Consider the following 22,645-nt stretch of genomic DNA (forward strand, 5'->3'; position numbering starts at 1 on the left):
GTAAGTGTATATTGTGTGGGCGGCCAAGGCTGGAGTCGGCTCTCTTGGTTGCTTTGTTGGGTCTGCTCCTGTCTCTGGCTATGCTCCCTCCACACCAGCAGACGATGGCGTGGAACACCGCAGAGGCCACCACAGTTTATATAATTTTCGTGTTGTTTTACTTTTGTGGCTGTGTGTAGAAGTGGCAGGTTGCATCAGCTCTGGGACGGCGTGGCGAAGTTGGTAGAGTGGCTGTGACAGCAATATCAGGGTTATTGGTTCAATCCCCACAATCTACCATCCTAGTCACGTCCGTTGTGTCTTGGGGAAGACACTTCACCCTTGCTCCTGATGGGTCCTGATGAGCGCCTTGCATGAATGGGCGAATGTGGAAATACGCATTGGGCTCCTTAAAAAGGGGTAGAAAAGCACTATACAAGTACAACCCCCCCCCAAAAAAGCTCTGCTCTTTTAATGACTTTAAAGGCCTACTGAAATGAGATTTTCTTATTTAAACGGGGATAGCAGGTCCATTCTATGTGTCATACTTGATCATTTCGCGATATTGCCATATTTTTGCTGAAATGATTTAGTAAAGAACATCGACGATAAAGTTCGCAACTTTTGGTCGCTAATAAAAAAGCCTTGCCTTTACCGGATGTAGCAGACGATATGCGCGTGACGTCACGAGTTGTAGGGCTCCTCGCTCCTCACATTGTTTATAATGTGAGCCTCCAGCAGCAAGAGCTATTCGGACCGAGAAAGCGACAATTTCCCCATTAATTTGAGCGAGGATGAAAGATTCGTGGATGAGGAAATTTAGAGTGAAGGACAAGAAAAAAAAAGAAAAAAGGCGATTGCTCTGGGAGTGATTCAGATGTTTTTAGACACATATACTAGGATAATTCTGGGAAATCCCTTCTCTATTGTGTTGCTAGTGTTTTAGTATGTTAAAGAGCACCTGATAGCCAGAGGGGTGCGGCCACAGGTGTGTTGACGCCAGTCTCTCACGAAGCTGCAATCAGACAGAAGCTCTGCTGATCTCCGGTAAGAGGCGACTTATTACCAGAATTTTCTCACCGAAAACTAACGGTTGACGAGTAGTCAAAATCCATGTTCGCTTGACCGCTCTGATCCATAGTAAAGCTTCACCTCCGGGAATTTTAAACAAGGAAATACCGTGTGTTTGTGTGGCTAAAGGCTAAAAGCTTCCCACCTCCATCTTTCTACTTTGACTTCTCCATTATTAATTGAACAAATAGCAAAAGATTCAACAACACAGATGTCCAAATTACTGTGTAATTATGCGATGAAAAGAGACGACTTTTAGCCCTAAGTGGTGCTGGGCTAATATCTTCCCTCCAACCAATAACGTCACAAACACGTGTCATCATTCCGCGACGTTTTCAACAGGAAACTCCGCGGGAAATTTAAAATTGCAATTTAGTAAACTAAAAAGGCCGTATTGGCATGTGTTGCAATGTTAATATTTCATCATTGATATATAAACTATCAGACTGCGTGGTCGGTAGTTGTGGGTTTCAGTAATGCCTTTAATGTCCTTTGTGTTATATGATGTTTCCCTCATACACACATGTTTATGTGTGCTATGGCCATGAGTTTTTTTCCCCTTGGCCTCAGTCTGGACCCCTTCTTCAAGGACCCAGCCTTAGAATGATTTTTTTTTTTTCTCACCCCAACATTGTTCACCTGTGTGGAGGACTCGCACCTCCGGGTTTCTCGGACCACCGATGACAAACATGACAGTTTGGAGATGTTGTTTATTTTGCAATAAACTCTTCTTTTCGTGCCCTTCCGCTTTTCTGATGAAAGTCGCGCTCTTTGGGTTGCTTTTCAGCCTTCCACGTCTCCGTCTCGCTTTTGCTTTCGCTCGTTCTCGGGTTCTCTCTCTCATTAGCTCCAACTTCTCCCACAACGTCCTTTTGTAGAGTGACAGGTTATCAGACAACTGCGCCCAGGTGGGCCGTTTACGCACCTGTCGCCTCGCTGCAGGGGTGCAGGCCACGCCTCCTCACAACCTGTTTCTCCCTTTTTTTGTAAGGGGCAGATCCGTCAGCGATCCTGTTCTGCCTCCTTGTAATGTTTGTCTGCTCTTGAATGGGATTGTACTAAAAATCTTAATTTCCCCTTGAAGATTATTAAAGAAATTCGGATTCTGATATGCGACAACTAGGTTTGAATGTTTTATTTTATTTTGAAACACTACTAGCGGATAAAAGCACCTAGATTGAGTGACTGTGTGTTTAATCATACTAAAATCGGCACTGTATACGATTCAGAGATATGTTGTAAAAAATTGTGTAAGTGGGGTTAAGTCCATAAGGAGGCGAGAGTCTTGAATATTTTTTGGTCTTGTGTTTCGGGTCAATGTCCTGTTGGAGGACTCATATACTCTGACTCAGCTTTCCTACATGCACAAACACTTTTGGGGCCGGAATGCCTTTACGTCAACTTGAATTTCTGCAAATTCCAGTACGTTTTAGAGAGTCACGACTTTGAAAAATGTGGTTAATAGAAACAAAAGCGGGCTCATAAATAAAAGTGCGTATACAAATGCATTTAAGCATGCAAACATGGAGGAAACATTCTTCTCGCCGCTGCGGTCAGTGCAGACTGAACATTCTTCCGCCACCCGCAGAGTTCCACTGTCTGCATTTAGCTTGTTTAGGGAATAAGCGGTAGAAAATGGATGGATGGATGGATTGATGCACAGGGAGCACTTAAGTGAAGTACTAGCAGGAGTGTTTACTGCTGCTGCAAAACATTATCGATCATCAGTGTCATTGCTGTCAGCATTTTTTTTGGGGGGGGGGGACTGTAAAATCCATAAGATTAAGGGGATAAAAAAGTTTAATAAACGATATAAAAGTGGCATGAAAAAAATGAGTTAAATGGAACACTTGAACAAACTTTCAAATGTTTTTATTTTCTTATGACACCTATGGTAATAAACTAGACTTAAAGGCAATGTTAAAGGAATTATTATGTCTCGTTTTTGTTAGAACTGTCCGATAATGGCTTTTTTGCTGATATTCCGATATTGTCCAACTCTTAATTACCGATTCCGATATCAACCGATACCGATATGTACAGTCGTGGTATTAAAGGGGAACATTATCACAATTTCAAAAGGGTTAAAAACAATAAAAATCAGTTCGCAGTGCTTTGTTTTATTTTTCGAAGTTTTTTTTCAAAATTTTACACCTCCCGGAATATCCCTAAATAAAGCTTTAAAGTGCCTTATTTTCGCTTTCTTCAAAACCACTTTCCATTTCCCTGTGACGTCATGCAGGGCTGTCAATACAAACAAGATGGCGGTTACCACAGCAAGATATAGCGACATTAGCTTGGATTCAGACTCGGATCTCAGCGGCTTAAGCGATTCAACAGATTACGCTTGTATTGAAACAGATGGTCGGAGTATGGAGGCAGATAGCGAAAACGAAATAGAAGAAGAAATTGAAGCTATTGACGCTATTCGGCCATAGCGTGGGTGTACCTAATGAAGTGGCCCATAGCATGGCTGCCTTATTAGCATCGGTGGTAAAATGTGCGGACCAAACGATCAGGACTTTCGCATCTTGTGACACTGGAGCAACTTAAATCCGTCGATTGGTAAGTGTTTGTTTTGCATTAAATGTGGGTATCTACTTTCAAATGTACATACAGCTAGCGTAAATAGCATGTTAGCATCAATTAGCGTAGCATGTTAGCATCGATTAGCTGGCAGTCATGCCGTGACCAAATATGTCTGATTAGCACATAAGTCAACAACATCAACAAAACTCACCTTTGTGATTTTGTTGACTTTATCGTTGCAAATGCATCTGCAGGTTATCCATACATCTCTGTGCCATGTCTGTCTTAGCACTGCCGGTAAAATGTGGAGACACTCTGGCACATTCAATGGGGGTCTGGCGGAAGATTTCTTGCCAGTGGTGCAACTTGAATCCCTCCCTGTTAGTGTTGTTACACCCTCCGACAACACACCGACGAGGCATGATGTCTCCAAGGTTCCGAAAAATAGTCGAAAAAAACGGAAAATAACAGAGCTGAGACCCGGTGTTTGTAATGTGAAAATGAAAATGGCGGCTGTGTTACCTCGGTGACGTCGCATTCTGACGTCATCGCTACAAGACCGATAAACAGAAAGGCGTTTAATTTGCCAAAATTCACCCATTTAGAGTTCGTAAATCGGTTAAAAAATACATGGTCTTTTTTCTGCAACATCAAGGTATGTATTGACGCTTGCATAGGTTTGGTGATAATGTTCCCCTTTAACATACTATTATGCCTAATTTTGTTGTGATGCCCCGCTGGATGCATTAAACAATCTAACAAGGTTTTTCCAAAATAAATCAACTCAAGTTATGGAAAAAAATGCCAACACGGCACTGCCATATTTATTATTGAAGTCACAAAGTGCTTTTTTTTTTTTTAACATGCCTCAAAACAGCTTGGAATTTGGGAAATGCTCTCCCTGAGAGAGCATGAGGAGGTTGAGTTGGGGGGGTATTAGGGGGTGTATATTGGGACGGCGTGGCGCAGTGGAAGAGTGGCCATGCGCCACCCGAGGGTTCCTGCTTCAATCCCCACCTAGTACCAACCCCGTCACGTCGGTTGTGTCCTTGAGCAAGACACTTCACCCTTGCTCCTGATTGGTGCTGGTTAGCGCCTTGCATGGCAGCTCCCTCCATCAGTGTGTGAATGTGTGTGTCAATGGGTAAATGTGGAAGTAGTGTCAAAGCGCTTTGAGTACTTTGAAGGTAGAAAAGCGCTATACAAGTACAACCCATTTATCATTTATATTGTAGCGTCCGGGAAGAGTTAGTGCTGTAAGGGGTTGTGGGCATTTCTTCTGTTGTGTTTATGTTGTGTTACGGTGTGGATGTTCTCCCGAAATGTGTTTGTCATTCTTGTTTGGTGTAGGTTCACAGTGTAGCGCATATTTCTAACAGTGTTAAAGTTGTTTATACGGCCACCCTCAGTGTGACCTGTATGGCTGTTGACCAAGTATGATTGCATTTACTTGTGTGTGTGATGAAAAGACGTAGATATTATGTGATTGGGCCGGCACGCAAAGGCAGTGCCTTTAAGGTTTATTGGCGCTCTGTACTTCTCTCTACGTCCGTGTACCACTCCGTACAGCGGCGTTTTAAAAAATCATACAATTTACTTTATAAAACCGATACCGATAATTTCCGATATTACATTTTTGAGCATTTATCGATATTATTGGAGATCTCAAATTTTTTATTATTGTATAACATGTTTGTCCCAGGCAAGCAAAATGACACTGCGGCCACTTGAATCCTTGCACAAACAATCGCTCAAAAAGCCTTGACCGAAAATCACAACACCACCATCACTGTTTAGTTCTCCAAAAATATAGATTGGTGAATTTTACCAGCATTCAAAGATTAGAATCAATACGAATGGCCCATTGAATCCTAAATAACACTGCACCAGCGCCACTTAAGCACTTTGTCCGGTTTACATCTGCTGTGACAACTAGAAACACACAAGCCTCCACCAGGGGGCAGTGTAGCGTACTATTTTGTGCAATCAGCCTTTTCATATAAAGCGATAAAGGAATGGAATGACCTCACAACAAACTTGAAAAGTCAAACATATTAGTGTTCATTCACAATTAGAGATGTCCGATAATATCGGCCGATAAATGCTTTAAAAATTACCAATAATGTTTCAAAATTATTGGTATCAGTTTCAAAAAGTTAAATTTATGACCTTTTAAAACGCCATTGTGTATAAGGACGTAGGGAGAAGTACAGAGCGCCAATAAACCTTAAAGGCACTGCCTTTGCGTGCCGGCCCAATCACATAATATCTACACCTTTTCTTCACACACACAAGTAAATACAATGCATACTTGGTCAACAGTCATACAGGTCACACTGAGGGTGGCCGTATAAACAACTTTAACAATGTTACAAATATGCGCCCCACCGTGACCCCACACCAAACAAGAATGACAAACACATTTCGGGAGAACATCCACACCGTAACAAAACATAAACACAACAGAACAAACCAGAATCCCTTGGAGCACTAACTCTTATGGGATGCTACAATATACACCTCCCATACTTCCAACCCTGCCCACCTCAACCTCCTCATTCTCTCTCAGGGAGAGCATGTCCCAAATTCCAAGCTGCTGTTTTGAGGCATGTTAAAAAAAAAAAAATGCACTTTGTGACTTCAATAATAAATATGGCAGTGCCATGTTGGCAATATGTTCCATAACTTGAGTTGATTTATTTTGGAAAAACTTGTCACAGTGTTTAATGCATCCAGCGAGGCATCGCAATAAAATTAGGCATAATAATGTGTTAATTCCACGACTGTACATATCGGTATCGGTTGATATCGGAATCGGTAATCAAAAGACTTGGACAATATCGGATATCGGCAAAAAAGCCATTATCGGACATCTCTATTCACAATTGAAGTTGAAAAGTGGCTTTGGAGCAATCAAAGCTGCTCACACGGTCACTAAGGTGGCCACTATGTTTGACATGTCCACTTAATGTGTACCCTCCACCTCACCAGCCAGAACCTACCTGAGGGAGTCAAGCTCATATACAGGACTGAGGGAGGGCTATTTAACATAAACAGATTCAGGGCAAAAAGCAAGGTGTTCACATCCTCCATCATGGAGCTCCAGTATGCCAATGACAATGCCCTAGTTGCACACTCCGAAGCGGACCTCCAGGACATCTTAAACGCCTTTGCCAGAGCTTACAGACTCCTGGGACTTGACATAAACATAAAAAAGACCCAAATCCTATACCAACCAGCTCCTGACACACTCCGACAACCCCCCACAATTCATGTGGGAGACAACATCCTGGATAATGTGGATCAATTTGCCTACCTCGGCAGCCTTCTCTCTATTCACCACCGCATCGGGTGTGCCAGCGCAGCCTTTGCCAGGCTGCGGAAGAGGGTTTTTGAAAACCGAGACATCCAGACAAAGACAAAGCTACTTGTCTATCAAGCAGTAGTTCTGCCCACGCTGCTCTATGGAGCCGACAGCTGGACCACCAACAGCAGACATCTGAAGGCCCTGGAGCAGTACCACCGACGATGTCTCCGGAAGATCCTCAGGATCGGTTGGGAGGAGAGGCGTACAAACATCAGTGTTCTGAAAGAAGCCAACATCTCCACCATCACCACAACCATCATCCGACATCAACTGAGATGGACAGGCCATGTCATACGCATGCCTGACAACCGCCTTCCAAAGCAAATGCTGTATGGCCAGCTAAAGGAAGGAAAACGTACCCAGAGAGAGCAGAAGAAGAGGTACAAGGATAACATCAAAATCCACCTGAGAAAGTGTCACTTCAGCCTCAGCAACTGGGAGGGGGTAGCCCACCAGAGGAACATGTGGAGCAAGATGGTCCAGGAAGGCACAACTCACCTAGAGAAGGACCTCCACCGTGCCGCAGAAACCAAGAGGCGGAGAGAAAGGAGAGATCCACCACCAACACAGCTCCTCACACCACAACCACTACCCAGTCAACCACCCACGCATCCAGGATCGGCCTCTACAGCCACCTGAGGACCCACAGATGACCAGACCCACCGACAGGAGGACAATCTTACTCGTCTCGAGTGATCGCCGACGATGATGATGATCATCATATTTATGCATGAGAAAAATGTTGTTGTAAGCTGTGATGGTTGTTTTTACAAATGATGAAAGATGTGAACAAGAGCATGTATTGTCCTTGTGTTATCCATAGTCATCATTGTCACTGACGTCCCACTGGGTCATTATTGTCACCAATGTCCCACTGGGTGTGAGTTTTCCTTGCCCTTATGTGGGCCTACCGAGGATGTCGTGGTGGTTTGTGCAGCCCTTTGAGACACTAGTGATTTAGGGCTATATAAGTAAACATTGATTGATTGATTGAAAAGTGTGATTCATCACTCCAAAGAAGGCGTCTCCACTGCTCTAGAGTCCAGTTGTGACTTGCTTTACAGCACTGCATCCGACACTTTGCATTGGACTTGGTGATTTATGGCTTAGATGCAGTTGCACGGTCATGGAAACACATTTTATAAAACTCTGCGTACTGTACGTGGGCTAATTGAAGGTCACATGAAGTTTGGAGCTCTGTAGAAACTGTGCAGAAAGTCTTTGCACTACGCGTTTCAGCATCCGCTGACCCCTCTCTGTCAGTTTACGTGGACGACCACTTGGTGGCTGAGTTGCTGTTGTTCCCAAACTCTTCACTTTTCTTGTAATAAAGTTGACTTTGGAATATTTAGGAGCGAGGAAATTTCACGACTGGATTTGTTGCACAGGTGGCATCCCACGACAGTCCCACGCTGGAAATCACACATTCTTTCACAAATTTTCGTAGAAAGACTTCATGCCTAAGTGCTTAATTTTATACACCAGGCCAAGTGGTTAGGACACCTGATTCTCATCATTTGGATGGGTGGCCAAATACTTTTGGCAATACAGTGTATGTCTTTGAGCTAAAAGTTTCTTTGCATTGTTCCTTCAAATAAAGACTAAATTTATAACTTAAGCAAAGACAAATTGTGAGTAAAATAGCAAAGGAAGTAGACCTACAGTTGTTGTTCAGGACTTGGTCAAGACCCTCACGCCACTGAGCAGCTTCTTCAGGTGAAGGCCTGTACACAAAATACTTCATGTCAACCACACTGCAGGAAATCATCTGAACAGAGAATTTTGTTTTTAATGTCAAAGGTTATGCATCATTCTGTTTTCAGTTTGTGTCAAAAAAGGTTCAGAACAGGGGTCTTCTACTGAGGGCCCAAAGACAAATCAAAATTGCAATGGGTATTTTGATATTTTTTAGTTAAGCAAAATAAAGGCTATGAAGTACTTTTCATGTATTGTAAGACAATATTTATTGCTATATATATATATATATATGTATGTGTGGGAAAAATCACAAGACTACTTCATCTCTACAGAACTGTTTCATGAAGGACTCCCTCAATCATCAGGAGATTTTCTCCTGATGATTGACAGAACCCCATGATAACATTGCTTGGATGACAACATATGTTGCTCCAAAACCTGCATGGACCATTCAGCATTAATGGTGCCTTCACAGATGTGTAAGTTACCCATGTCTTGGGCACTAATACACCCCCATACCATCACAGATGCTGGCTTTTGAACTTTGCGTCAATAACAATCCGGATGGTTATTTTCCTCTTTGTTCTGGAGGAAACCACATCCTCTGTTTCCAAATATAATTTGAAATGTGCACTCGTCAGACCACAGAACACTTTTCCACTTTGCATCAGTCCATCTTAGATGAGCTCGGGCCCAGCGAAGCCGGCGGTGTTCCTTTGTGTTGTTGATAAATGGCTTTCGCTTTGCATAGTAGAGTTTTAACTTGCACTTACAGATGTAGCGACCAACTGTGGTTACTGACAGTGGTTTTATGAAGTGTTCCTGAGCCCATGTGGTGATATCCTTTACACACGTATGTTGGATTTTGATGCAGTACCGCCTGAGGGATCAAAGGTCCGTAATATCATCGCTTACCTGTAGTGATTTCTCCAGATTCTCTGAACTTTTGATGATTTTACGCACCGTAGATGGTAAAATCCCTAAATTCCTTGCAATAGCTCGTTGAGAAATGTTGTTCTAAAACTGTCCGACAATTTGCTTACAAATTGGTGACCCTCACCCCATCCTTGTTTGTGAATGACTAAGCATTTCATGGAAGCTGTTTTTATACCCAATCATGGCACCCACCTGTTCCCAATTAGCCTGCACACCTGTGGGATGTTCCATATAAGTGTTTGATGAGTATTCCTCAACTTTATCAGTATTTATTGCCACCTTTCCCAACTTCTTTGTCACGTGTTACTGGCATCAAATTCTAAAGTTAATGATTATTTGCAAAAAAATTTTTTTTATCAGTTTGAACATCAAATATGTTGTCTTTGTAGCATATTCAACTGAATATGGGTTGAAAATGATTTGCAAATCATTGTATTCCGTTTATATTTACATCTAACACAATTTCCCAACTCATATGGAAACGGGGTTTGTATGTGGTGTTCACAGTGTGAGGAAATGCAAAATAAACATTATATAAAAAACAAATAACGGTTTGAATTGGTCCAGGTTATCGGGGACTGTTATTACTGCCGGACAGGTGTTGCAGTGTAACTGCAGCCAGGCACGTAAGAAAACCCCTCGTCTCCATGGCAACGTGTCTGTCGCTTTCACTCATTTGCCGCTTTTCCACTAATGCAGGGGTAGGCAATCCAGAACGTTGGAAGTGCCATTCATATAAAACTTGCGGGCCGCCCTAACATTAAACTTTCATAATAAGGTGGGGGCCGCAAAATAACATCTCGCGGGCCGCGTGTCTGAGACCCCTGATTTACATTGTATATTGTCACTGAAGGCATCAAAACTATGTATGAACACATGTGGAGTTATGTACTTAACCCAAAAAAAAGGAGAAATAAATGAAAACATGTTTTATATTCTGGTTTCTTCAAAACAGCCACCATTTGCTCTGATTACTTTTTCGCGCACTCTTGGGATTCTCTCGATGAGCTTCAAGAGGTAGTCACCTGAAATGGTTTTCCCTTCACAGGTGTGTTTGAAGCTCATCGAGAGAATGCCAAGAGTGTGCAAAGCAGTAATCAAGAGTAAAGGGCGGCTATTTTGAAGAAACAAGGATATAAAACATGTTTGACGCATTTTAATTTACTAATTAAAAGTAAAAAAAAATAATTGAAAAAGTATATATATATATATATATATATATATAGGGCTGTGAATCTTTGGGTGATCCACGATTTGATTCGATATCGATTCTTGGGGTCACGATTCGATTATATATCGATTTTTTCCGATTCGACTCGATTCTCGATTCAAAAACGATATTTTTCTGATTCTAAACGATTCTGTATTCATTCAATACATAGGATTTCAGCAGGATCTACCCCAGTCTGCTGACACGCAAGCAGAGTATTAGATTTTTTAAAAAAAAGCTTTTATAATAGTAAAGGACAATGTTTTATCAACTGATTGCAATAATGTAAATTTGTTTTAACTATTAAACGAACCAAAAATATGACTTATTTTATCTTTGTGAAAACATTGGACACCGTGTGTTGTCAAGCTTATGAGATGTGATGCAAGTGTAAGCCACTGTGACACTATTGTTCTTTTTTTATTATTTTTATAAATATCTAATGATAATGTCAATGAGGGATTTTTAATCACTGCTATGCTGAAATTATAAGTAATATTGATACTGTTGTTGATAATATTCATTTTTGTTTCACTACTTTTGTTTTGTTCTGTGTCGTGTTTGTGTCTTCTCTCAATTGCTCTGCTTATTGCATTTCTGAGTGTTGCTGGCTCAGGTTTGGTTTTGGAATTGGATTGCATTGTTATGGTATTGCTGTGTAATAGTTTGTTGGATTTATAAACAATAAAAAAATAGATTTTTTAATAATGAGAATCGATTCTGAATCGCACATCGTATTCAAATCGATCTTTCCCCCAATATATATATATATTGCTGTAAGGTTGTGAAAAAGGTTGATTAGTCCTACCAGAGCAGAGAAGTGACAATCGATCAGAACAATCAAAAAGGAGCTCGTGTTGCTGCAAATCTCATCTTCAGAGCCTTGCTAAATCAAACCTTTGAACCATTTAATCTGAGATTCTTTTTGCCTGGAAGTCAGCTGCTCACAACTGATTACATCTGCTCCTGTTCAGTACAGTTTCAGTCAGTGGGTTCAAACACATTCTTGTGATTTTTGCCTTCTTTGAATTGTTTTTTCCACTCACATCTCACATGACTTACATGTTATATTTTTTAAATATTTTTCTCTGTCTTATTTAGTTGATTTCCTGTTTTTTTTTTTTTTTTTTTTTTCAGGCAGCTTGCCCTGCAGCTGGGACCAGAGCAGCCAGGCAGGTGGAGACAATCAGCAATTAGTGCCATTCTTAAAGCTCACCAGACACATCGCTTGCTTCGCTCAGTTCCCTGTCTTTGGCCTGTTTTTTTTATTTTTTTTCTTCTGTCCAGCCACTCAGGCAAATCCTATTGTTGATGTAAACGGCCCATATCCGCTGTACAGATTTAATTAAAGGGGAACATTATCACAATTTCAAAAGGGTTAAAAACAATAAAAATCAGTTCCCAGTGGCATGTTGTATTTTTTGAATTTTTTTTCAAAATTATACCGGTCCCCGAATATCCCTAAAAAAAGCTTTAAAGTGCTTGATTTTCGCTATTTGCGATGCGACTATCCTATTCCCTGTGACGTCATACAGTGCTGCCAATGTAAACAAACAATGGCGAATAGCACAGCAAGATATAGCGACATTAGCTCGGATTCAGACTCGGATTTCAGCGGCTTAAGCGATTCAACAGATTACGCATGTATTGAAACGGATGGTTGGAGTATGAAAGTATTGAAAAACAAACTGAAGCTATTGAGCGAATAGCTATTGACGCTATTCATAGCCATAGCATGGCCGAATAGCTGCGTTAGCATCACCGGTAAAATGTGCGGACCAAACGATCAGGACTTTCGCATCTCGTGACACTAGAGCAACTTAAATCCGTCGATTGGTAAGTGTTTTTTTCGCATTAAATGTGAGTTCGAGGAAACGTAATATAGTTGCAAATGCATCTGCAGGTTATCCATACATCTCTGTGCCATGTCTGCTTTAGCACCGCCGGTAAATAGCATGTTAACATCGATTAGCTGGCAGTCAACATCAACAAAACTCACCTTTGTCATTTCTGTGACTTTATCATTGCAAATGCATCTGCAGGTTATCCATACATCTCTGTGCCATGTCTGCTTTAGCACCGCCGGTAAATAGCATGTTAGCGTCGATTAGCGTAGCATGTTAGCATCGATTAGCTGACAGTCACGCCGTGACCAAATATGTCTGATTAGCAAATAAGTCAACATCAACAAAACTCACCCTTGTGATTTCGTTGACTTTATCGTTGCAAATACATCTGCAGGTTATCCATACATCTCTGTGCCATGTCTGTCATCGCCGGTCAAATGTGGAGACACTTTGGTACATTCAATGGGGGTCTGGCGGCAGACACTTTCACATCTTCGGGCCAGTGGTGCAACTTGAATCCCTCCCTGTTAGTGTTGTTACACCCTCCGACAACACACCGGCAAGGCACGATGTCTCCAAGGTTCCAAAAAATAGTCGAAAAAACGGAAAATAACAGAGCTGAGACCCAATGTTTACAATGGGTTGAAAATTAAAATGGCGGCTGTATAACCTCAGCGACGTCACATTCTGACGTCATCCACTCCAGCGCGATAAACAGAAAGGCGTTTAATTCGCCAAAATTCACCCATTTAGAGTTCGGAAATCGGTTCAAAAAATATATGGTCTTTTTTCTGCACCATCAAGGTATATATTGACGCTTACATAGGTCTGGTGATAATGTTCCCCTTTAACAAAAGATAAAAGTGGGCTACTTCTCTTACTGGCAAGTGGGGATAGAAGAATAATAGCAAATATGTTATTTTTCGTATTTAAGGTGACTATTCTTGCCTTTTTTTGCTCATTAATCCACGTAGGATTTCATGTTTCTTGTTTTTATGTGTTTTTTTTTTGCCTTTTGGTTCGGGACCCTTTGGAGTGGCACTTTCATGACTTCTGCAGTGCTTTTTTGGGAACTTCTGGATCTGCCTCCCGGGAGCTTTTTGACCATGGACACCAGCTGCTGGGTCCAGAGTCCGTTTGGAGAGACTGGAGGAGACATGACTGCCGAGCTGGCGGTGAGCGCCGGGACGGACAAGTTTCACGGCGTCTTGGCTTAATGAGAAGGTAACGGACACCTCGGTCTCCTTGGACGTATCCTAGCTCATCCATGCCGACTGGAAATTGGCTGAGAGTTGGTGGGCGACCGAGGCTGGAGTTGGTTGCTTTGTTGGGTCTGCTCCTGTTTCTAGCTATGCTCCCCCCACCCCAGCAGAGGATGGCGTGTATATGTTTGTTTTATTGTATTGTTTTACTTTTGTGGCTGTATGTAGAAGTGGCTAGTTGCATCAGCTTTGCTCTTTTAATGTCTTTTATGTCCTTTGTGTTCTTTGATGTTTCCCTCTTACACATGTTTATGTGTGCTATGGCTATGCGGTTTTTTTTTCTTGGCCTCAGTTGGCAGACCCGTCAGTGATCCTGTTCTGTTTCCCTGTAATGTTTGCCTGATCTTGAATGCGATTGTGCTGAAAATCTTAATTTCCCCTAAGGCAGTGGTCCCCAACCTTTTTGTATCCGCGGACCGGTCAAGGCTTAATAATTTGTCCTGCGGCCCGGGGGGGTTGGTTGGGGGGCAATTTTATTATTATTTTTTTTCTTTCTTTGTCATGAAAAAGGGACGTTTTTGTCATGAAAAAGGGAGGTTATTGTGGTTGGTGCACAAATTGTAAGAGTATATTGTTTTTTTTGTTGATTTAATTAAAAAAATAATAATATTTTTTTTTATTTAATAAAAATGAATAAAAAATTATTCTGCGGCCCGGTACCAATCGGGCCACGGCCGGTGGTTGGGGACCACTGCCCTAAGGGATCATTAAAGGCCTACCGAAATGAGATTTTCTTATTTAAACGGGGATAGCAGTTCCATTCTATGTGTCATACTTGATCATTTCGCGATATTGCCATATTTTTGCTGAAAGGATTTAGTAGAAAACATCGACGATAAAGTTCGCAACTTTTGGTCGCTGATAAAAAAGCCTTGCCTTTACTGAAAGTAGCAGACGATGACGTCACCGGCGTGAAGGCTCCTCACGTCTGAACATTGTTTATAATGTGAGCCTCCAGCAGCAAGAGCTATTCGGACCGAGGAAGCGACAATTTCCCCATTAATTTGAGCGAGGAGGAAAGATTCGTGGATGAGGAAATTTAGAGTGAAGGTCTAGAAAATAGAAAAAAAAAAATCAGAGCGATTCAGATGTTTTTAAACACATTTACTAGGATAATTCTGGGAAATCTTTTATCTGCCTATTGTGTTGCTAGTGTTTTAGTGAGTTAAAGTATATAATAAAGTTGGAGGGGTGTGCCCACGGGTGTTTTGACGCCAGAGTCTCTGAGAGAAGTCACGGCAGCAGGAGGACGCTGGCTCCGCTGATCTCCGGTAAGAGACGACTTATTTCCACAATTTTCTCACCGGTTGACATGTAGTCCTGATCCATGTTCGCTTGACCGCTCTGATCCATAGTAAAGCGTCACCTCCGGGAATTTCAAACAAGGAATCACCGTGTGTTTGTGTGGCTAAAGGCTAAAAGCTTCCCACCTCCATCTTTCTCCTTTGACTTCTCCATTATTAATTGAACAAATTGCAAAGGATTCAGCAACATAACATAACTCCAAAAATATACATGCAACATGTCTAATAATGCCTGAAGAAATGTATCTTTGAAAGTTTTCCTGAAAATCAAAACATTTGGTAAGGTTTGCAAAAACAAAAGTAATTGTTCTACTAAGTTTGACAGTAATGTGCTTAGAATAAAAATGTATTCCAACATAATTCCTTATCCAAACGTACAAAATGTCTAAAAATGCCTGTGATATTGAATAAATGTGAGTTTCACTAGATACAGTTGTTTTTCTACGGTTTGCAAATACAAAATTTAGGTTTTACTCGATATGACTGTATACTGTAACACTCAATATGACAGTTATTTAAACATAACTCCTACACCACACATGAAAAATGGCTAATAATGCCTGAAATAATGCATCTTTGGGAGTTTTACTCGAAACATATGCTTTTTTAAATCTTGCAAATGCAAAATGTATTTTTTCACTCAATATGACAATAATGTTCTTAGAATCCTGAGATAATTTGTGTAATTGTGCGATAAAAAGAGACGACTTTTAGCCGTAAGTGGTGCTGGGCTAATATGTCCAGCACCACCACAACAAGAAACTCTGCGGGAAATTTAAAATGGTAATTTAGTCAACTAAAAAGGCCGTATTGGCATGTGTTGCAATGTTAATATTTCATCATTGATATATAAACTATCAGACTGGGTGGTCGGTAGTAGTGGGTTTCTGTAGGCCTTTAACGTATTTCTGAGTCTGATATTTTGACTAGACTGCCTTGTCTTTTCACCCTTTGTTGTTATTTGTTTTCCCTCCTGGAGACTGTCTTGTTCCATTTTTCGTAGTTACTACTTATTTTTTCCTCAGAACTTATTAAAGGCTTTTTGTTTATCTTGTGAAGTGAAGTGAATTATATTTATATAGCGCTTTTCTCTAGTGACTCAAAGCGCTTTACATAGTGAAACCCAATATCTAAATCACATTTAAACCAGCGTGGGTGGCATTGGGAGCAGGTGGGTAAAGTGTCTTGCCCAAGGACACAACGGCAGTGACCAGGAGGGCGGAAGCGGGAATCGAACCTGCAACCCTCAAGTTGCTGGCACGGCCACTCTACCAACCGAGCCATACCCCCTTCTTTATGTTAATTTTTGGGTGATATCTGCCAGCCAATCTTTTTTAATCTTTTTTTCCCCAACCACTCAGTCTTTATGGAGCCTAAACACTGGTAGTAAGATTTGGAATGGGGAAGAAAAATTTGAATCGTCGAAAAAGTTGTTTTGTCAACCAACGAATAGAAAAATAGAAAAAATATATATACATGGTGGTCTGCGATGAGGTGGCGACTTGTCCAGGGTGTACCCCGCCTTCCGTCCAAAAGCAGCTGAGATAGGCTCCGGCGACCCCAAAAGGGACAAGCGGTATAAAATGGATGGATATTTTTTGTATCATGACATATGTTCATGAATGTTGTCGGTGTAGCTCGGTTGGTAGAGCGGCCGTGCCGGCAACTTGAGGGTTGCGGGTTCGAAACCCGCTTCCGCCATCCTTGTCACTTCTGTTGTGTCCTTGGGCAAGACACTTTACCCACCTGCTCCCAGTGCCACCCACACTGGTTTAAATGTAACTTAGATATTGGGTTTCACTATGTAAAGCGCTTTGAGTCACTAGAGAAAAAGCGCTATATAAATATACTTCACTTGTCCGTCTATCTGTGTTGGCCCCGCGATGAGGTGGCGACTTGTCCAGGATGTACACCGCCTTCGGCCCAATTGTGGCTGAGATAGGCACCAGCGAACACAAAGGGAATAAGCGGTAGACAATGGATGGATGGACATATTTTCAATGCCAGTCTTCATATTTGCGTAAAACGTTATTTTTTTTGTGTTTCACAGTTTTGTTTTTTTTCAACTTTCCCATTTTTTACAATTGCTTCTTTTTTCACTGGAAAACCAAAAATTGTTTATTTACATTCTTTCAAAATTAACTAAAAAATAATGCCCTTTTTTGGGGGGGGGGGGGAGAAATCCCTAGATATATACTTAAGGATGGAACAATAATATGAGAAATAACTTTGAATTAGAGATGTCAGATATTGGCTTTTTTGCCGATATCCGATATAGATAGATAGATAGATAGATAGTACTTTATTGATTCCTTCAGGAAAATTTAAAGTTATTGGCCAATTCCTAATTACCGATTCCGATATCAACCGATACCAATACGTACAGTCGTGGAATTAACACACTATTTTGCCTAATTTTGTTGTGATGCCCCCGCTGGATGCATTAAACAATGTAACAAGGTTTTCCAAAATAAATCAACTCAAGTTATGGAAAAAAAAATGCCAACATGGCACTGCCATATTTATTATTGAAGTCACAAAGTGCATTATTTTCTTTTAACACGCCTCAAAACAGCAGCTTGGAATTTGGTACATGCTCTCCCTGAGAGAGCATGAGGAGGTTGAGGTGGGCGGAATTGGGAGTAGGGGGTGTATATTGTAGCGTCCCAGAAGAGTTAATGCTGCAACGGATTCTGGGTACTTGTTTTGTTGTGTTTATGTTGTGTTACGGTGCGGATGTTCTCCCGAAATGTGTTTGTCATTCTTGTTTGGTGTGGGTTCACAGTGTGGCGCATATTTGTAACAGTGTTAAAGTTGTTTATACGGCCACCCTCAGTGTGACCTGTATGGCTGTTGACCAAGTATGCCTTGCATTCACTTGTGTGTGTGAAGAAAAGCCGTAGATATTATGTGATTGGCGGTGCCTTTAAGGTTTTTTGGCGCTCAGTACTCCTCCCCTACGTCCGCGTACGACTCCGTACAGCGGCGTTTTAAAAAGTCTTAAATTTTACTTTTTGAAGCTGATACCGATAATTTCCGATATTACATTTTAAAGCATTTATAGTCCGATAATATCGGGAGCCCGATATTATCGGACATCTCTATCAATGCGTTGGGTTTGACAACACTCAATAAAGCATATTAATAAAATAAAGTAAGCCTTCCTACATTTTCAGCTCTTCTATCATAATCATGTAGTTCTATTTAATGCCAAGTAAATAAAAACAATAATAATCCCTTCCCTCATTTTTATTTTATTTACATTTTTTATATGATTTTTTTATCTGTTGTTGTTGCTGGCTACCTTGCCATAAATGACTAAATTTACCACACGGTAAAACCGCTGTGTTTTCTTTTCGCCATGCAAGACAGACTTACTTCTGCAGCTTCTCCGGCTTCTTCTCGGTTTTCTCCGGATAGGGGATGATGAGGTCAATGGCATTTTCGGGCTTTTGCAGCAGAACTCCCAATTTTGACTTGATCTCTTCTTTTGCCCTGCAAGACACGAAGCAGAGCGGGGGGGGGGGGGGGGGGGGGGAGAAAGATAATAGCTTCTTTTCTCTCTCACGAGAAGTCCTAGAAACTGTCCTGAAGACTCCAGTCTGTTTATGTAATCTATGTTTCATGCAATAAATCTCACCTACCTGGAAAATACAAAAATAAACATCCCCAATTTTTTCCAAAATAGTGTCATTAAAATTTTTGCAAATCAAAGTAAACTTAATGCATTATTGCTGTTGAATGACACATTTTCTTAATCAGATAAATCATTAATCATGAATAATCTGAAGTTATTTCTCCCAAGCATAATTAAAATATCCTTTAAAATTTTTTTTAAAAACTCCAATATTTGGACACAAATTCGACGCTGTCGGAATGTCATTCAGGATTTTTTTTTTATTTGAATACACTTTACTTTTAGACAAAGAAAAACTTTATTAATCCACAAAGGAAATTGTTCCACACAATAGCTCAGTTTCAAAGGATAGAAAGGATAATGAAGGTGTTAAGTAGACAACATTTTTTTTTACCATAGTAGCAATAAAAAAATACATTTTATTATTATTATTATTATATATTTTTCTATAACAAAATATTATATTAAATTATAAAAACATGCACCTGGGGATAGGTTGATTGGCAACACTAAATTGGCCCTAGTGTGTGAATGTGAGTGTGAATGTTGTCTGTCTATCTGTGTTGGCCCTGCGATGAGGTGGCGACTTGTCCAGGGTGTACCCTGCCTTCCGCCCGATTGTAGCTGAGATAGGCGCCAGCGCCCCCCGCGACCCCAAAAGGGAATAAGCGGTAGAAAATGGATGGATGGATGGATAATAAAAATGTTATATTATAGTTTTATATAATATAATATAATGTATTATATTTTTCCATAATATATCCAAATCCCAATTACCATGTACAGTATTACAGTATATGTAACAGCTGCAGCAAAAAAATAAAAAAAAAATGCCAGTATAAAATGTACATTATAAACAAAGAGAGGTAGCTAACGTAACTTAACCCGAATGCTCGTCGTTTTTTCAAATTTGGTAACCGTTTTGTCTTCAAAAGCGCATGCATGGTGAAAATTACGTGTTTAAACTGCGTGTACACATGACTAATGCGTTACTTATTTTTTGGGATAAATCACATGAGTTTACTCCTTATTTTTGACAGCCCTTAGTAATATTGGCGACTATTTCTACCTTGAACAGCCTAAAACACCGAGAAGTATTTGCAATAAAAAATACAAGCAGCAACATGAAATATAGCGCTTTAGTTTAATCACGCAATCTGCATTTTCAGTCATGAAATATTGATATCAGGTGTTCTAATCCAAAAAATCTTAATTATAACAAATATATTTCTAGAATCAGGTTCCATGTCAGATAAATATGATGAAATAACAAATCAAGTCGGATTAAAAAAAAAAAAAAAAAGCAGTGGGTCTCACCTTACAAGGCAGGTTTGGGGCAGGGCAGCTAATCCTTTACACATTTTGCAGAACCTTCAGACACGGTGGTTTAATATTCAGCGTTTAAGTCCAATGTGAGCCTGAAAGTTGATCTTGCTTTCTAACCCCGGCTTTCAACACACGGGGGGCTTTTAAGGAGCGACTCTCTGGGCGGTGAGCCAAAAGTTAAGCCAATCAGACTGGAATGTGTGCAGCAGTCTGGACAAAGGAGAGGCAATGTTTACATTTGAACACCTCTTTATGTAAGTGAAGCTTGAGAACGGCCTGATGAAAAACCGTTTGCATTATCTTCACCCTTTTAAAGTGGAACATTATCACCAGACCTATGTAAGCGTCAATATATACCTTGATGGTGCAGAAAAAAGACCATGTGTTTTTTTAACTGATTTCCGAACTCTAAATGGGTGAATTTTGGCGAATTAAACGCCTTCCTGTTTATCGCCATTTTCATTTTCAAAACATTACAAACACCGGGTCTCAGCTCTGTTATTTTCCGTTTTTTCAACAATTTTTAGGAACTTTGGAGACATCATGCCTTGTCGGTGTGTTGTCGGAGGGTGTAACAACACTAACAGGGAGGGATTCAAGTTGCACCACAGGCCCGAAGATGCGAAAGTGTCTGCCGCCAGACCCCCATTGAATGTACCAGAGTGTCTCCACATTTTACCGGGGATGACAGACATGGCACAGAGATGTATGGATAACCTGCAGATGCATTTGCAACAATAAAGTCAAAGAAATCACAAAGGTGAGTTTTGTTGATGTTGACTTATGTGCTAATCAGACATATTTGGTCGCGGCGTGACTGCCAGCTAATCGATGCTAACATGCTACGCTAATCGACGCTAACATGCTATTTACCGGCGGTGCTAAAACAGACATGGCACAGAGATGTATGGATAACCTACAGATGTATTTGCAACTATAAAGTCAACGAAATCACAAAGGTGAGTTTTGTTGATGTTGACTGCCAGCTAATCGATGCTAACATGCTATTTACCGGCTGTGCTGAAGTAGACATGGCACAGAGATGTATGGATAACCTGCAGATGCATTTGCAACTATATTACGTTTCCTTCCACCCACATTTAATGCGAAAAAAACACTTACCAATCGAAGGATTTAAGTTGCTCCAGTGTCACAAGATGCGAAAGTCCTGATCGTTTGGTCCGCACATTTTACCGGCAATGCTAACGCAGCTATTCGGCCATGCTATGGCTATGAATAGCATCAATAGCTATTCGCTCAATAGCTTCAGTATCTTCTTCAATATTTTCATACTCCAACCGTCCGTTTCAATACATGCGTAATCTGTTGAATCGCTTAAACCGCTGAAATCCGAGTATGAATCCGAGCTAATGTCGCTATATCTTGCTGTGGTATTCGCTGTTGTTTGTTTACATTGGCAGCACTGTATGACGTCACAAGGAAATGGATAGTCGCATCGCAAATAGCGAAAATCAAGCACTTTAAAGCTTTTTTAAGGGATATTCGGGGACTTCAAAAAAAAACTTCAAAAAAGACAACAAACCACTGGGAACTGATTTTTATTGTTTTCAACCCTTTTGAAATTGTGATAATGTTCCCCTTTAAGCAAACCCTGATCTCGCGTCAAAGATGGAATATTTTTTATTTCTTTTGCTTTTGTTTCTGTCAAATATATCGTATTTTTCGGATTATAAATCACTCTGGAGTGTACGTCGCACCAGCCAAAAATGCATAATGAAGAAGGAAAAAAACATATATATGTCGCACTGTGACCCGAAAAACCCAAACAGAATATGATCCACGCAGCGGATCATAACAATAACTTTGATGAGCTGAGACGGGATGAGGCGGGGGGTCAGCAGGACATCGCTACTGGCTCACAGTTAAAGCAGTAGAGGGCCACTTAGCTGTTTGTAAAATAAAAAATAGTATGTCTGTGTTGGCGCTTATAATAAAATCCCTAACAACCGTTAATATACAGGTCACAATATGTATAAAGAATATTGTTGGGCGGGTTTTGGATGGTTAAAGTTTTGTGGGAGAAATAGAGAGCGCCCATTCACTACATTGGGGGTCGACAACCTGCCTTTCAAATGTCTATTCTTGGTGTTGGATTTTATCATATATATTTCCCCCAAAAATGCGAGTTGAGTTTATACCAAAATGGATACATGGATGATACAGCAGAGGATTGGGAGAATGTCATGTGGTCAGATGAAACCAAAATAGAACTTTTTGGTTTAAACTCAACTCGTCGTGTTTGGAGGAAGAAGCATACTGAGTTGCATTCCAAGAACACCATACCTACTGTGAAGCATGGGGGTGGAAACATCATGCTTTGGGGCTGTTTTTCTGCTAAGGGGACAGGACGATTGATCCATGTTAAGGAAAGAATGAATGGGGCCATGTATCGTGAGATTTTGAGCCAAAACCTCCTTCCATCAGTGAGAGCTTTGAATGGTTGACCAAATACTTATTT

At 40.7% G+C, this 22,645-nt stretch overlaps 1 protein-coding gene across 1 annotated transcript in view; it reads right to left on the minus strand.

The window, feature by feature from the left end:
- LOC133540970 (regulator of G-protein signaling 5-like) overlaps positions 1-18,829 on the minus strand; it is a 41,908-nt gene extending 23,079 nt beyond the window's left edge. The window contains exons 1-2 of the mRNA XM_061884056.1: positions 18,582-18,829; positions 8,609-8,670 (exon numbers count right to left, since the gene is read on the minus strand). Of these exons, the coding sequence (XP_061740040.1) occupies positions 8,609-8,670; positions 18,582-18,829 (310 nt within the window). The remainder of the gene's footprint in view (positions 1-8,608; positions 8,671-18,581) is intronic.
- Between the last annotated feature and the right edge of the window lie 3,816 nt (positions 18,830-22,645).

The sequence above is a fragment of the Nerophis ophidion genome, linkage group LG22 (assembly GCF_033978795.1).
Source record: "Nerophis ophidion isolate RoL-2023_Sa linkage group LG22, RoL_Noph_v1.0, whole genome shotgun sequence".
NCBI classification, from domain to species: Eukaryota; Metazoa; Chordata; class Actinopteri; order Syngnathiformes; family Syngnathidae; genus Nerophis; species Nerophis ophidion.